This window comes from Alligator mississippiensis, chromosome 8, assembly GCF_030867095.1.
Source record: "Alligator mississippiensis isolate rAllMis1 chromosome 8, rAllMis1, whole genome shotgun sequence".
In the NCBI taxonomy this organism is placed as follows: Eukaryota; Metazoa; Chordata; order Crocodylia; family Alligatoridae; genus Alligator; species Alligator mississippiensis.
In genome coordinates, this window is record NC_081831.1 from 80,299,270 (window position 1) to 80,312,500 (window position 13,231).

The 13,231-nt window shown below is 40.5% G+C and overlaps 1 protein-coding gene and 2 non-coding genes across 3 annotated transcripts; all 3 read left to right on the forward strand.

Moving 5' to 3' along the window:
- The first annotated feature begins 158 nt into the window (after nt 1-158).
- Nucleotides 159-11,500, forward strand: LOC102559632 (P2R1A-PPP2R2A-interacting phosphatase regulator 1). The gene is made up of 10 exons (XM_059732900.1): nt 159-474; nt 1,510-1,588; nt 3,049-3,105; nt 3,522-3,565; nt 3,646-3,700; nt 3,895-3,996; nt 5,442-5,530; nt 6,286-6,350; nt 7,480-7,576; nt 8,872-11,500. The coding sequence occupies exons 1-10, from the start codon at nt 359-361 to the stop codon at nt 9,020-9,022; spliced, it is 855 nt and encodes a 284-aa protein (XP_059588883.1). The 5' UTR covers nt 159-358; the 3' UTR covers nt 9,023-11,500.
- Nucleotides 6,929-7,064, forward strand: LOC132252378 (small nucleolar RNA U109). Its single transcript, XR_009464272.1, has one exon. It is a non-coding gene; the product is annotated as a small nucleolar RNA U109 (small nucleolar RNA).
- LOC132252376 (small nucleolar RNA U109) lies at nt 8,656-8,797 on the forward strand. Its single transcript, XR_009464270.1, has one exon. It is a non-coding gene; the product is annotated as a small nucleolar RNA U109 (small nucleolar RNA).
- Nucleotides 11,501-13,231: the final 1,731 nt, after the last annotated feature.

Here is a 13,231-nt window from a genome sequence, read left to right on the forward strand (position 1 = left end):
CGAAGCCGAGGTTTCGGCCCCGGCCTGCTGCGGTGCCTCTGCGCGTGCGCAGTCGCGGGATGCGGTTTCACCGCGCATGCGCCTTGCCTCTCCGCCCGTTGAGCCGCCTCCCTGCGCGCGGCGCATGCGCAGCGGGCGCGACCCGTGTGGTGATCGCGGGCCGCGCGGCGCGATCCCCGGAGGCGGCGGGAGAGGCCGCCCGAGCATGGGGCGCTGCTGGGGCCGCCCCCCGGCCGGGCCCGCCGCGCCCCCGGGCTGAGCCCGCGGCGCGGCCTGTCGGGGCGGTCGGCGGCGTGAGGAGCCGCCGCCGCCGGTGAATGGGCCCCGCCGCGGAGCCGGATCCGGAGCAGCCGCCGCGATGGCTCAGGAGAAAATGGAGCTGGACCTGGAGCTGCCGCCGGGGAGCGCCCCGGCCCCGAGCGACGGGGGCGGCCTGAGGAGATCCAACAGCGCCCCCCTCATCCACGGCCTCAGGTGGGCGCGGGGGCGGGGCCTCGGCGGGGGCGTGGGCTGGAGCCAGGTGCGTGGGTGGGGTCCCGTGAGGGGCGGGGCCGGAGTCACGTGGGTGGGATGGGGGGGGTCTCGTGGGGGCGGAGCCGGGGCCAGGTGGGCGGGGTCTCATGGAGCAGGGCCTGAGCCGGGTGGGGGGGGGGGGCTGGGAGGGGTGTCTCGTGGGGGCGGGGCCTGAGCCGGGTGGGGGGGGGGGGGCTGGGAGGGGTGTCTCGTGGGGGCGGGGCCTGAGCCAGGTGGGGGGGGGGGCCTGGAGGGGTCTCATGGGGCAGGGCCGGAGCCAGAGCCAGGTGAGTGGTGGTGGGGTCTTAAATGGGGGGGGGTCTCATGGGGCAAGGCTGGAGCCAGGTGAGTGGTGGTGGGGCGAGGCCAGAGTCAGGTGAGTGGGGGATGGGGCCCGAGACCTGCTTGTTGGCCTGGATGCCTCCTGGTGGGTTCAGGGGCCCTGTCCCGCTTGCCTCAGATCAGCCGTTGGCTTCTCCCCTCTCACGCAGAGGAGAAGGCAGGTGACAGCTCCTTGGTGTCCCCCCTTGTGATGCAGCAGACGGACAGTCTTGCGGTGGGATATCGCCCCTGCCTCATAGCCTCCCCATTTTCTGAGGGTTGCATCAGGAGGCAGCAAAAATGTAGAGTTACAGTAGTGATCTGTCAGTCAACCGTCGTGAGTTCACATTCATGTTCAGCACTGGTATTCGTACAGGCTCCACCTGAGTAGAGGTCGCTAAGTGCTTGTGGTTTTTTGAGGCAGGCTGGACGACTGGGAGGAGAGCACCAAATTAATTGTGTGTGGGTACAGACCACAGTTGGAGCCTGGCTGTCCGTGGGGGGTGCACCAAAGTGTGTGCTCCTCACCCCTTCCTTCACATTTAGAAGTAAATGCTCCACTTCCGCTAGAATGAGAAAATGGTGATGGGCCAAAAGTTGTGATGCAGTAAAATATTGCGTCGTTCTAGCTGACGTGCCTCTTACATTATTAATGAACCTTGTCCTGTCTTTCAGTGACAATTCGCAGGTTTTTCAGCCTTACGTGTTGAGAACCCGCAGGAACAGTACGACCGTTATGAACCGTCACAGTATGGTAAGTAATCTTCAACACAACATGCAGTTATGCTGAACACTGAGTAATTGAGCAGGGCAAATTAAGTTAAATTTGATTTGCAACTGTAGTGAAGTACTTTTACATACCTCCTGGCTGCAAAATGGGTCCTTGCAAATATACTCTGAAAAATCCAAAATACTCTGAAAAATTAAAATAAATCAAGTAGTTTTGTAGGGGTCTATGGGATACTCCAAAAAGTGAGCCATGAAGGGGTATGTATGTATGTAGGGTATTCAGTATTCCATGCAGTATGTAATTACCATCCCACCTTACTGGGATGTCCCTACATTGGTTCTAGTCTCAGAGCTGCCACAGAACTTGTTTATGGGCTGGGAAGAGAAATCTACAGAAACAAAACAACCTTGTGCTGTTTCACTTGCCATGAAATAAAAAACCAAACCTGCCATTTATCCAGCTCCCTGGTTAGGTGACTGCTGTGCAGGACACCAGGACTAGACAGTTGCTATCACAGGTTTGAATCTGGAAGAGCAGGTAATTTTAAGTTGGATGCACAGTACTCTGCTGTTTGCAGGCTGAATAACTTAAATGGTAGGCTTGTAATTATTTCAGTTTTCAAAGATATTTGCAAATCATTGCAAGAGTTTTCCAATTAAATAATTCAGATAAATATGGGAATTTCTGCTATTTTTCAGCAAAAAATCCTGTTCTTACTCCTGCTGTACAGAAGTCCTACTTTATAGTGGAATAGCACTCAAGAGGTGCTGAAATCCCTAAAACATCTATAGCCACTCTGGATCATAATCTGCTAAGCAAAAGTGTGACAGAATTCTCATTTTAAGTTTTTCATTATGAGAAATTTCTCAAAAATGTATCCTTCAAATAACATTACTTGTCCTACTATTTATTTTGTGGTAGTGCCAAAATTCTCAAATACAGCAGCGTGCCATGCAGACATCAGTGAGAATCCTTGCTCCAAAGGGATTAAATAATTAGAGAGAAATAGTACATCTTACACTTTTCCTGAAGCCCTTTCAGTGGTAACTATTGAGAACGAATGGCGTGAGATGTGATTTCAGTTCATTGTTATAAATTAGGTGAGAAATAATTGAGTTTAAGGTTTACAAGCAATTTTAAAAATATATAGATTTCGACTTGGTAATAGCCTACCTAACCTTCACAGTAAAGTTTAAAAATCCTATTTTCATAATGTGTTGCATTATTGCTTCTGTGTTTTATATAGGAGTGGCTCCCTACAAAGCAGTGATCTGTAACACCAGTTGATTAAAGGAATTAGCTGATTTGTTGTGCAGATTGTACTAAGCTAATATTGATCTTTTAAAAGAGAGTACTATGTGATCTGAGTTCTGACCACCTGATTGTCTGGTTTGTTTTAATTTAAAGAAAATGCAGGTGACTGAAGGTAGGCTGCCTGGGGACTGATTTGCGATTAAGCAGAGTGGATGTTTGTTTTTTTCCAGTTGCTGTCGTCCTCTCCTATTCGTATTCCTAGCAGCCGACTTCATCAAATCAGAAGGGTAAATTGCAGTTTACTTCATGCGTAACATTGTATAAATACTTCTCATTTGCCTCCTTGAAGGACTTAATGGAGAAATGGTACTCTAAGAGTTTGTTCTCCATGACACCTCTTTAGCTTTTTGTCCTCTAAGCTTGAGTCTCTCTTCAGACTGAAGCAGTGTAGTCAAAGCTTATTCTGCTATTATATTTAAGTGCCTCTGCATTTCTAATGCTGCTGCTTATTGTAGCCTACATGTGAGGCCTTGGGATGGGCATGGAGAGGTGATGAGTTGGAGTTGATCACAGGCATTTCTTTTTGGAGTGATAGTCTTGCTTAAATCTGACACTAAAGCCAGATTGAGATAGGAAGTCATTCTGAGTAGTCATGGTAATCTAAAAAGTTGTGAAAAGCTTATATAGTATCTGTCTTCTGCAGGAGGAGGGAGTTGACTTAATGAACAGAGAAACAGCACATGAAAGGTTAGTATAACTAAAACAAGATAAGAAAGTAGTTAGAATTACCATCTTTGTAGCCACTCATGGGATTTCCTGTGTTCCAGGGAAGTGCAAACAGCAATGCAGATAAGCCAGTCATGGGAAGAAAGCTTGAGCCTGGTAATATCTCTAATATTTTTAATTCACTTCTACACCTGACTAGTGAGCTTAAGGAAAAAGAGTGGAAATAATTTTGAAAAAAAACCTTTGGTTTTCTAGTTGTTTAGCTAATTTGGATGTCCATCAAAATGTTGCGCCTTAAATTCTAAAATTATGTGCCATATTATTTTAAGGATGACATTTTGTGTTTCCAGAGTGACAATGACTTTGACAAGTCTGAGAAATCTTCCTCCCCAAAGAGAATTGACTTCATCCCAGTTTCCCCAGCACCTTCACCCACCAGGGGAATAGGAAAGGTAGGAAATGAGGAAAATGCAATTTCAGATTAAGATGAACTGCACAAGTGTTTTTTAATATCCCAACAATTAAAAAAAACCAAACACTTGAGCCATTATTTAAAATACTCTTGAATTTTCTCATCGTCTAAGAATTCTCAAAATCTGTGGGACAAACTTCTTTGCTTTTGCATTGAGTGATCTCCGTGGCTGCATTTTGCATGTTTTGTGGGGCTGCAATATTGGTGCTAGACTGTTTGGAAGAGCTCATCCTGAAGGTGGAAGTAAAGGTGTGGGGAAAGACCTTAAATTGTTTGTGGAAAAAGAAACGGATGGGTTTTAAAAATGTAATGAAAGCCACAGCAAGATTTGGGCACAGCCTCACTATATATGGAGAAAGGGAGGAGGCAATGACTCAAGGTCGGAGTGGTGGGCAAAATGAAAGTACTGTCAACAGTGACAGAATGAGAGCAGGGGTGGTTTGTTTTTTGGAGAAAAGAGTTCAACTTTGGATATGTGAAGTTAAAATTGATAGCCCTTTCCCTTCAGTCCGCAGTGTTCCTGATCCTCAGCTGACCCTGGAGAAAGGGAGGAATTGCAGTGCAGATAACACTTCCCAATGGTCTTTTTTTCCCAGTGAGAAGCAAGTAGAGACAGTATTGGAACTTTGCTCAGGGCAACTGGCAAACATGTTTATAAGCAGATTTCTTGGCCTTACTTTCACTGCAGATTCTGTGACATTCTTTCATTGTTGCTGTGTTAGCACGGCTCCTTTATCAGCACTTGTCCTATTGGTAGTGTTGAACAGCCATAAGTTCTTTTACTGTTGTTTTGGATAAATCAGCTCTGAGCAGTTATCCACATAACAGTAGACTGCTGGCAGTTTGTATATTAGTGCTCGTACTGGTAAAATTGCAGCTGTCAAAGCACCAGTGAGAGGACTTGACAAAATGTTAATGTGTACAAGCTGCCCTTGGGCAGAAATAGAGTTCATTGCAAGGGTACAGTATGCATAGAAAGCCCCAGGCGCTGCGTTGACAAATTCATGTTTAATCCATAGTATGTAAAATATATATGTAAAAGAGTATCTTAAGCCTGGGGTGTCTTTTGTTGTTGTAGCTTTTTGATGAGTGGTTTAAGTCATAATCCTACATCCAGCAACTTCAAAAGCAAAAACCCAAATTAATTCCGGAAATCATGCATTCTTCTCTGTGTCTTGACATTTTTTTTAAATTTCATTTTTGTTCTTTGGAAGCATTTTAATTTGAATAAAGTGATGATGATAGTATTTTTTTACAGTATAGTTTTCCCTGTAAATTTGGTTTTAATTTCCTGGGCTTTCTTTTCATAAGTTATTCTATTACTGGAATTTTTACTTTAATGGGGAAATTGCTTGAAATGGATAAAAGTATCAGCTATTTAAAAGTGAACCGCAGAAGCATCTTACTGCATCTCTCTCTCCCTAGCAATGTTTTTCACCGTCCTTACAAATGTTTGTGAGTAGTAATGGATTGCCTCCAAGTCCTATTCCCAGTCCAACAAGGCGATTCTCAAAGTAAGTGAATTAATCTCAAACTAACAACTGCTCACTGATTTTATTTATTTATTGTTAGTTTACCTTGACCTGCTACATTACTTTTAAAGCTATTAAACATTAACATTTTGGCATGAAAACTGAAACTTGGAAAATACTTCATTATTAATAGACTGATTGATTAAGTTGAATAAAGCATTTGACTTCTGAAAGGCTCTAATCCTGTCCAGTTTTGGAGCAGCTGAATTTTCTTCCACTATTTTGTTAAAATGGCTGTTTTTAAGGCTTTTTTTAACTGTTTAGAGGTCCCAGACACTGCCACAAAACATTTAATGTTAAACTTCAAGAGGCAGTGACATGCTGGAATTTTTCCAGTAGCTTCTTTCCATTTAGACTAGACATCCTTTATATAACAATCTCAAAACCATTTTAAAGACAAGTTTACCAAATTCTTCAGTCATGCAAGTAATAGGATGTTTAATGGGTAAGTGGGCTGACTCGCATAGATAAAGAGAAACTAAGTCAACCTCTAAAGATCACAAGGTAGATCTGTCACAGCTTTAAAAAATTGTGGTGTATTACAGTATGAGATTTCCTAACTCTCTCTGTTTTTGAATTGCACAGTTTTATTTAAAAAAAAACCACAAAACAGTTTATTACCTTTTCTAAATGTAATTTTGTCCTGGCTTAATATCAGGAAGAAACTTTAGGAATAGGTTTTATTCAAGCTTTGGAAATCTTTCAGTCCCTACTGATTACTCCTTTTATGACTTCAGCAGGAGGAGTCAGAGTCCAATCAACTGCATCAGACCCAGCGTTCTTGGTCCCATTAAAAGGAAAGGTATGTTGGCAGTATCACATTTTAATATGGCTTTTATTTTGGCAGTTAAATAAGCTTCCAACCTTTTGTCTTAATGCTCTCACCTCAGATTAGTGTGTTTTGCTTCTTGTTGAATTGGAATGTTCAAATCCTTATTTCCAGCTGCAACATATAACAAATAAGTTAGGCTAAAATATACAAGTTAGAATAAAAAGTTTTCTAGTGAGCTTTTACGCCTTTTTTTTTTCCTGCAGAAGAAAAGAATGCTATAAATGTATTTAAACCTTGGAATTCTTTTCACCTTTTTAATTAATAAAAATGGGCAAGAGTTTGGGATGTAAATTTGAGAATTAGGGGCATGGAACAGTATAAGTGATGATGTTAGTTTTAACTGAAAAAAAATCATAATGTATTTAATATTGTACAGCAGTGAAATGTTCTCTTTAAATGTTTTCTGCTAGTAAAAGCTTTTTTTTTTTAATTAAAATGATGCAGTTTTGCTTTCATGAGAGAGTTCAGTTTCTGAATAGTTGCCTTACCTTTCTCTTCTCAGTTTGTGAGAGAATTAAAGTACTATACATGTGTTCTTTTGGGTAGCTCTGCATGATGGAAGCCATCATTCTTTTTCTTCAACGGAGAATGAATATATTACTTGCATGCTACAGAAAATAAGAAGTTATCAGGGCCACCAGTCTTGGAGTACAGGCTGAGTGGTAGTATATTTCTCTTACATTAAAATATGCTGTAAATGAACATTATGTATGTAACATGATGAACCTTTTTTAGTTCTTCAAGGTGACACCAGAACAGCTGTAAACTAATAGAAAGCTGGAAAACACGTGCTACTAGACTGATAATTAAAATGCCTAATGAGCCTGCCCGTAAAAAAGAAAAAATTAAAAAATTAAGCTATTAAATGCAAACAGAACTTGTATAAGAAACTAGTTCCATACAAATTCAAAGGGTGGCTGATCATTTGATCAAACTGCTTCTAGCATCTAGTTGTTTCTTGTCAGATTCTTAAATTAACCACATGGTCAAATCAGTGTTTGGACAAGCACACAGGGCAAGACTGTTTGCATGTAATTATATAGAAGATATTAAATAGAAATTAATTTTTTTAGTTGATTGTTTGGATTATTTTCCTCAGGCGAAATGGAAACTGAAAGTCAGCCAAAGAGACTCTTCCAAGGAACTACCAACATGCTTTCTCCTGATGTGACACATCTGACTGATCTCAGTTCATGGTAAAATTTTCTTATGAGCACTGAAACATCAAAGTAGAGGCCATTTGGTTACCTTAAGTCCATTGTTTTTCCAGAAATTATTAATTTGTGATGTATAAACTGTATATGCAGACTAGTAAAAGCTATGATGAAGTGACAGTAGGCCTCCCCTACTTCCTTTTGGATTTAAAATGCTCTTCCTTGCTGGCTGGTTGATAGCCATAGCTGCCCAAAAGTGGTTTGTTGTCTATGGTTCCTAATAGAGATCTAAGAAATATTTCTTAACACCTGGAATAGGTAGGAATAGCCCTTAGTAATTACATGGCAGAGTCCGTGCAGTGGGTAAGTGTTCCCTGTGTCCCTAACAGCGCTCAAACAGAATCCCTCACTGTCCACCATAGATTACTTACTGCACTGCATAGCAGGGGCCTGCTGTTCCAGTATGGAGTAGGAGCTGATAATCACGCTAATAGTTTTAGCACTTATAGGCTAACACTCTCTTTGGTATATCTGTAAGAGAGTATTTAACAAAGCCACATTCTTCACGTGGGCACTTTACAGCTAAGGTTATGTTGATATGCCCTCTTCAGTTGCAGTCTGATGTATCCTGATCGCACTAAGGTCTGTTTCCTAGAAGTTGGAAGGTAACCTATTTGGCTTCTGATTCCTGCTTTTGTTTTAATAAAATCAGTTAAATTAAAGGGTTCTAAAATATCAACTTCAAGGAAAGGGAAGTTTGAACTTTTTTTTGTGAAATTGGAAACTCACCCACAAAAGAGAATTTTGCCTTTGCTTACAACTGAGTTATGAAACTAATTTGACACAAAAAAAGTTGAAATCACTCTAGAAGCCCTTAGAATCTAAGGCTGGCGGAATTTTCTTCAGTGACAAGAGGGGGAAAAACCTTTAGCAACATCATGCTTTGAGTGGTACAGTAACAGAGCAAACTGGTTAATTAGTGACATCGTAGATGCACCACTGGAATGTTCCTCGGCAAATGAGATCCTTTCCCTTTCACCCTTCTTGCCATTTCTAGGTATTACTTTCACTCGCTGGTTCCCTTGTCTTAGTTGGTTAAACTGTTGATGTCTTGATTTATTCTGCATGTTAAAAATAAGCATTCTGCTCCTCTTTCCCTTGAGGAGCATGAATAAATCCATAACATGCTAAAGAAATTAAGGAGTCTTCAGGGCTACCAGCCTTGCAGTAAAGGCTGAGTGGTAGTATCTCTCTCCTACATTAAAAGAGAGGGGAAAATGCCTTCGCTTGGTTTGTAAACTAATCATCTTTAAATAACCCATTTCTTTTATCTGTAGCCTATCTTCTGATATTCTTGATGGCAGTAGCAGCAGTGTTGGCTCTTCCTCTGATTCACTAGCTAAAGGCAGCATTACTACAGAATCTCCAGTAACGTGCTCAAACTCATGCTCATCATTTATTCTGATGGATGATCTCTCACCTAAGTGACTTAATCAGTTCTGAGTCAGTGTTTGGCTGTGCTTTTTCCTTGCTGTACATTTGTACAGAGAGATGAACTCTGATCCTTGAACCATTAACAGGAGGATTAAAATACTACATGAAAAATTATTCTAACTGTATTCCTTGGCAACTCTTCTCAGTTTTGATTTATCCATTTAATGGACATGCATAGACCATATTAATGTCTGGTTTTGATGATTTTATTTTACAAACAAAATGTATGTTCAGACTGTACTAACTTTGTTTGCTTCCAAAAAGGCTGCATACACTTCTAGATTTCCAAATAAGCACCTACATTTGTGTGTTTAATTTCTAGGAAAGTAACCACCTGCTGTCACTTATCACAGTCACTTTAGTTGGAGAAATACTTGGTGGTTGCAAAAATATATATTTTTTGGAAATCCTCATTTTTCAAGAGCAATTTTTAGGAGTAATTGAGATTGATTACTCTACGTTTTTATTTCTTAAAAGTAAATTACGTTTACGTGGGAGGGATGTATATCCTATTTCCCCAACTAAGTAGGTAAAAAATTATTCTCTCCACTTTTTCAGCCACTACCAGCCATTTCTCCTGCAGAAAGAAGGAAATGTTTAGTTTCCTCTACTGCTACTTGTCATTTTTACAGCAGTTGAACACTATGGTTCTAGAAGTTGCTTTTTTTGTATTTAAAAAAAAAAACAAACCAAAACCCATCCTCTAGGGTGACGAGCACATCTTTTCAATAGAGGAAATACCGACTCCCTGTGAAACATGGTTAACACAGCTGCATAGTTCTCTCCCCAGACCCTTCATCCTACAGACTGTATAAAATATGGTCAACAATCAGACATTTGGCCAAGGAGAAATAATTCCTGCCTTGAACTAAGACTTATGGTGCAAGTAACCAAGTTACTTAAACTACTGTGTAGAAGAATGTGTGTGGCGCCATCAATGTCTCCTGTGGCATTGAGGCCATAGGTATTTTTGTGCCTTAGGGGACATTGCTACAAAATTAAGGAATGTAAACTAGAGGGGTGGGCGGGCAAAGGATTTTGTGTATGGAGTGCATACCAGATGTTGTCTTCAGTGCTGCTTTTCCTTAGTGCTCCTTTCCAAGGTGTGCATTCCAGCGAGAGGTGTGGTCAGTGGTCCCAATCGCTCTGAAACAGCGGCGTGTTTGCTACCCTTGAAGCTGCTGCTCAGCTTTATGCCTTTGCCCGGCAGAGGGCAGACAACTGAGCTAATGTTGATTTCTGGGGGAAGGCCCTTGAGGTTGGATTGGATCCTGACTGCATACTGTGTGTCTAAGGAGTTACGTGTGAGCTACAAGAGGTCTTGATACAACACCTCGGTCAGCCGAGGTAAGACAATACATTTACTTTTTAAAGACTCAACTGGGCTAAAAATAAATCCATTTGTAATCTACTGTGTTATGCTATTTATTATTTATAACTATGTAAAAAAAGTCTGTGGTGATGACTTATAGTATTTTTTTATGATTGAATAAGTTTTTTATGTTCAGTAATAATTGCTGGCTGGTCTGTATTTAATATGCAACGTTGTCTGCCAGAATCATAAGCTTCCATTTTTGAATGTGTGTAAGTCAAATGCTTTGCGTTCTCTAAAAGTACAATTTCTAATTTTGTTTTCCTTTTTTTTTTTTTTTTTTTTTTTTTTTTTTTTTTTTTTTTTTTTAAAGAAAATAGCACTGAATTTAAAGTAAGATTATGTGCTTTAAAGATGAGCACAATCTCTGGCAATACTGTCTGACTAAGAAGGGGAGGGCGAGAACCATAATTTTTTTTTTTTTTTTTTTTTGGTTCTAAAGATAATGTTTAGTTTCCAGTAGCCTTGTCATACATAACATTTTACTTTTAGAAGTGTTTATTTTAAATTGTAACAAGTACCATAATGAGCCAGTAGTGGCACTATTATCTGTATTACCATTTTCACCTGTGGAGCATTAGTTTTCCCCACCTCAAATAAATGTGCATATTATAAAATATTGTCCAGTGGTGCCATTTTTAAACAAGTTCTACAGTATTCAGTGTTAATTTGATTTGTATATGCACAGTGCTATTTCTTGCATTTTGGCTGTACCTTAGATTGCTTTAACTATTTTTTTTTTTTTTAATCCACACGTACTTTGTCTCTGCCTTCATTATGTGTTAAAAGAAGGCTGTTTTTACATTTGCAAAGTATTGATAGTCTGTGAAAGTTCAACTTGTTATCCTTGCCCCTCTTTGGTTTCACCATACTTTTATTGGGACTGTGACTTAAATCTACACAAGGGGCGACAGAACAAGTAACCTTTTGCATGCTTTCTTACAATGGAGAAGAACAACACTTGCTTATTTTGGCTGACTTGCCTGTACAATTTGATGTATTCAAGATTTGTTTGTTAGTAGTGGGGAGTCTTATATAAAATGCTGGCCTTTGTAAACATTAGAATGTAAGCTTCATAAAACAAACGCACAACCATTCAATTTTGTTACAGCATTTTTTTTTTAACGGTCTGGCTGCCATGCACTCTTCACCATCGCTGTTGCTCTTTAAAACTTTGAACTATGTTTGAGTGAATGTCTGGAGCTCTGAGGGCAAGTCTCACATAACTAGTGGTAAGACTACTACTTCCTTTTAAAACTGAATTTCTAGGGATCAGTTCTTGAGTTATTCATACTTTAATCCTGTGATCAAAGTTACATCTGTAGTCTCATGAATGCAAGTACCTGGCAGCGGCATGGCCTAAATGTTTGGGGTGAAGAACACTAGCATCATCTGCAAAGGTAACCTGACTTTTGCTATTGCAAAATAATCTCGCTAGCTTATAGTTTCACTCAACCCCTATCATTTGGGCTGAATTTCCATGGGGGTGTCTTAAGCCAAGAATAACATTATTCCATGTGGCACATTTTTAGGATTTCTGAAGATCTTTGGAGGTTAGCTATTATTACTGAATACAGAGAGTCAAAAATCAGCCTTCTCCATAGCTTCTTTCAAACACATTACTAAACACAGCACTGAAGTCGGTCTCTATGGCTAGATGATTAATGTCCTAAACTAGCCTATGCATTATGTGCATTTGAACCCCACTCTAGCTGTACAGTAGATAATCTGTCTTAAAACACTGAAAGGAATTTAATAATGGTATACTTTCCTGCAGGAAAGTAAATGTTGTATACATGATTGGCTATGGAACTCTTAAATAATTTTAATATTGAATATTTCACCACCCTTTTTCTTCTTAAATTTGCATGTGTTTCTCCTCACACATTGAACTTCAAAGTGGAGTTAATTGACAAAAAGCTCTACTTACAGGCCCTTTCTGCATTCTCAGTGCTAATAGTTCTTCTATATAACATAATTAAAAGCTAGATGGGAGTAGCCCTGCAGAATTTATTGAGGAATCTACTCATGCACAAGGAAAATAATTAGTGCTCTGAGTAATATGGGAACACTGAAGCATGAGTTGGTGGATAGTGATCAAAGCTACAATCAATATTCATAAGTATGAACAAGCATCTTTCTTATTTAAAAAAAAAAAATACTCAAGCCAAGGCCTCGGTCCTACAATGAGAGCTGGGAGGACAGGCCTGTTGCTCTGAACCCTATGAAGTCAATATTGTGTATGCACAGAGGTAAATGAGCAAATTTACTGCTGGAGGGGGGTGAAGTGCTACAGGTATGTAAGAAGTGCATCTGCTTCAGGTGCTAGTTTGCAGATGCACATTATCACATTGTGACAGGTAGAGTCTAACAACAATCAAATGCATAGACAGAAGAAACCTGGTATTTTTCCTAAAGGTGCGTAATCTGCCTATGAACTTCGACATCACAGAGAAAAAGGTAGTCAAATCCTTTCTGAATTGGGAACCACAATGCAGTTTCTAGCTTTGGTTCATGTTTGCCTGTTCAGGGCCATGCAAAAAAATACTATTTTGGAGCTAGCTGCTGCAATTGCTTTAAGAACTGTCTGTCTTCTCCTAAGATCGTCAGAAGGAAACAGCAACAGCCCATCTCTAGGGGAGAGAGATTTTTACAGCTCGGCTCTCGCTCCCAGCTAGCTGGCCAGTCTACAAGAGACTAAGATGCATCACTCAAAAATACCAGTTGACTCTGCTGCTGAAGATAGTTTATCAGCAAAGGGCCTCGCAAGGGTTTGACTCTCAAACACAGACCTAATTCCAACAGCTCAGTTCCAACCTACTCAGTTCATT